General features: G+C 49.2%; 1 protein-coding gene across 1 annotated transcript in view; it reads left to right on the top strand.

Moving 5' to 3' along the window:
• Positions 1-905: 905 nt before the first annotated feature.
• The window catches only part of LACBIDRAFT_334373 (uncharacterized protein), a gene marked incomplete at both ends in the record, with an annotated part of 832 nt that continues 585 nt past the window's right edge, over positions 906-1,152 (top strand). The window contains one exon of the mRNA XM_001889169.1: positions 906-1,101. Coding sequence (XP_001889204.1) covers positions 906-1,101 — 196 coding nt within the window. The remainder of the gene's footprint in view (positions 1,102-1,152) is intronic.

Genomic DNA, 1,152 nt, shown 5'->3' with positions numbered 1-1,152 from the left:
CGACGATGTGAAAATGATGATGGATGGTAAGACGAGATGGGCGTACTTTATTTCTGAGTCATCATGGCAATTCATTCTGAAGTCGTGGTGCATCCTCACGCCTGCTCTAAGCCCTTGCAGTCGCTTGAAAGAAGTCGGCGCTAAGTTCGTTCGGAGTCGACTGGGGGGTCAAAGGGTCCAAGCGCCGACTCGGATGTGTATCCTCACGGTCCATATGAACCCGGCTCGGCAGAGTCCTTTCGGATTTCTACCTGGATTGCTGGAGTGAGAATCAGATACAAATAGCATGACGAACTTACATTGAATGGTGGTTCATCCTATCCCAGAAGTTGAAGCAAACTCGTCCGTTTTTAGCGGTACTTTCCATCTGTTGTGTCAGAGAATGTGGTAAAGTGTCAGTTTATGTGCAATTGTAGAATATCATACTAACCCAAAATTTGACGAAGGATTCGTTTCAACAGACGCCTGAAAAAGATGTTGGTAGATGGTTATGAATCCAGAGGCGGAGGTCTAATTGCGCTGAAACTTTACATAAACAAATTTGAGACCATTCTTGCCACGTTTTTTTTCTTGCTTTCACGCAACTCCTCCTCAATCTCTTATATTGAATGTCTATGACTCCTTGCAACAGCCATTTCGGATTGCCAGAATGGAAAATATCATGAGCAACTCACTCACTCAACCCCCTCTATGACATACTTCGTCCTGGTGCGCTGGCAGACTTTTCTGAACTCCAGCTCATAATTATGCTCCTAGGCAGAAAACTCACAATCATTCGTTACCACAGCGCCTCCCCACCCGAAAGCGCTCAGAATTCCCGATCAACGCGAGATGAGATCTGATCACCCCGAAGCAGCTTATCTCAACCCCATCGCAGCAGCCTGCCGTGCTCCTCCACAACCACCATGTCCCAAGTCACCAACAAACCCCCTCTCCAACTCGCTCTACGCGGAGACTCCCTCCTAACCTCCCCGCGCTTCAACAAAGGCGCCGGGTTCCCAGCCAACGAGCGCACAGCGTTTGGATTGATCGGCCGTCTCCCATATCGCACCAATACCCTCGACGAGCAATGCGAGAGAGCCTACGAACAGCTCACTTCCCGTGATTCGGCGATACGCAAGAACACGTTCTGCAGAGCCGAAGGACCAGAAT

The sequence above is a fragment of the Laccaria bicolor genome, genomic scaffold (genome assembly GCF_000143565.1).
Source record: "Laccaria bicolor S238N-H82 LACBIscaffold_63 genomic scaffold, whole genome shotgun sequence".
Classification (NCBI taxonomy): Eukaryota; Fungi; Basidiomycota; class Agaricomycetes; order Agaricales; family Hydnangiaceae; genus Laccaria; species Laccaria bicolor.
The sequence above is the reverse complement of the archived record's forward strand: the minus strand, read 5'-3'. Positions and strand labels throughout refer to the sequence as shown.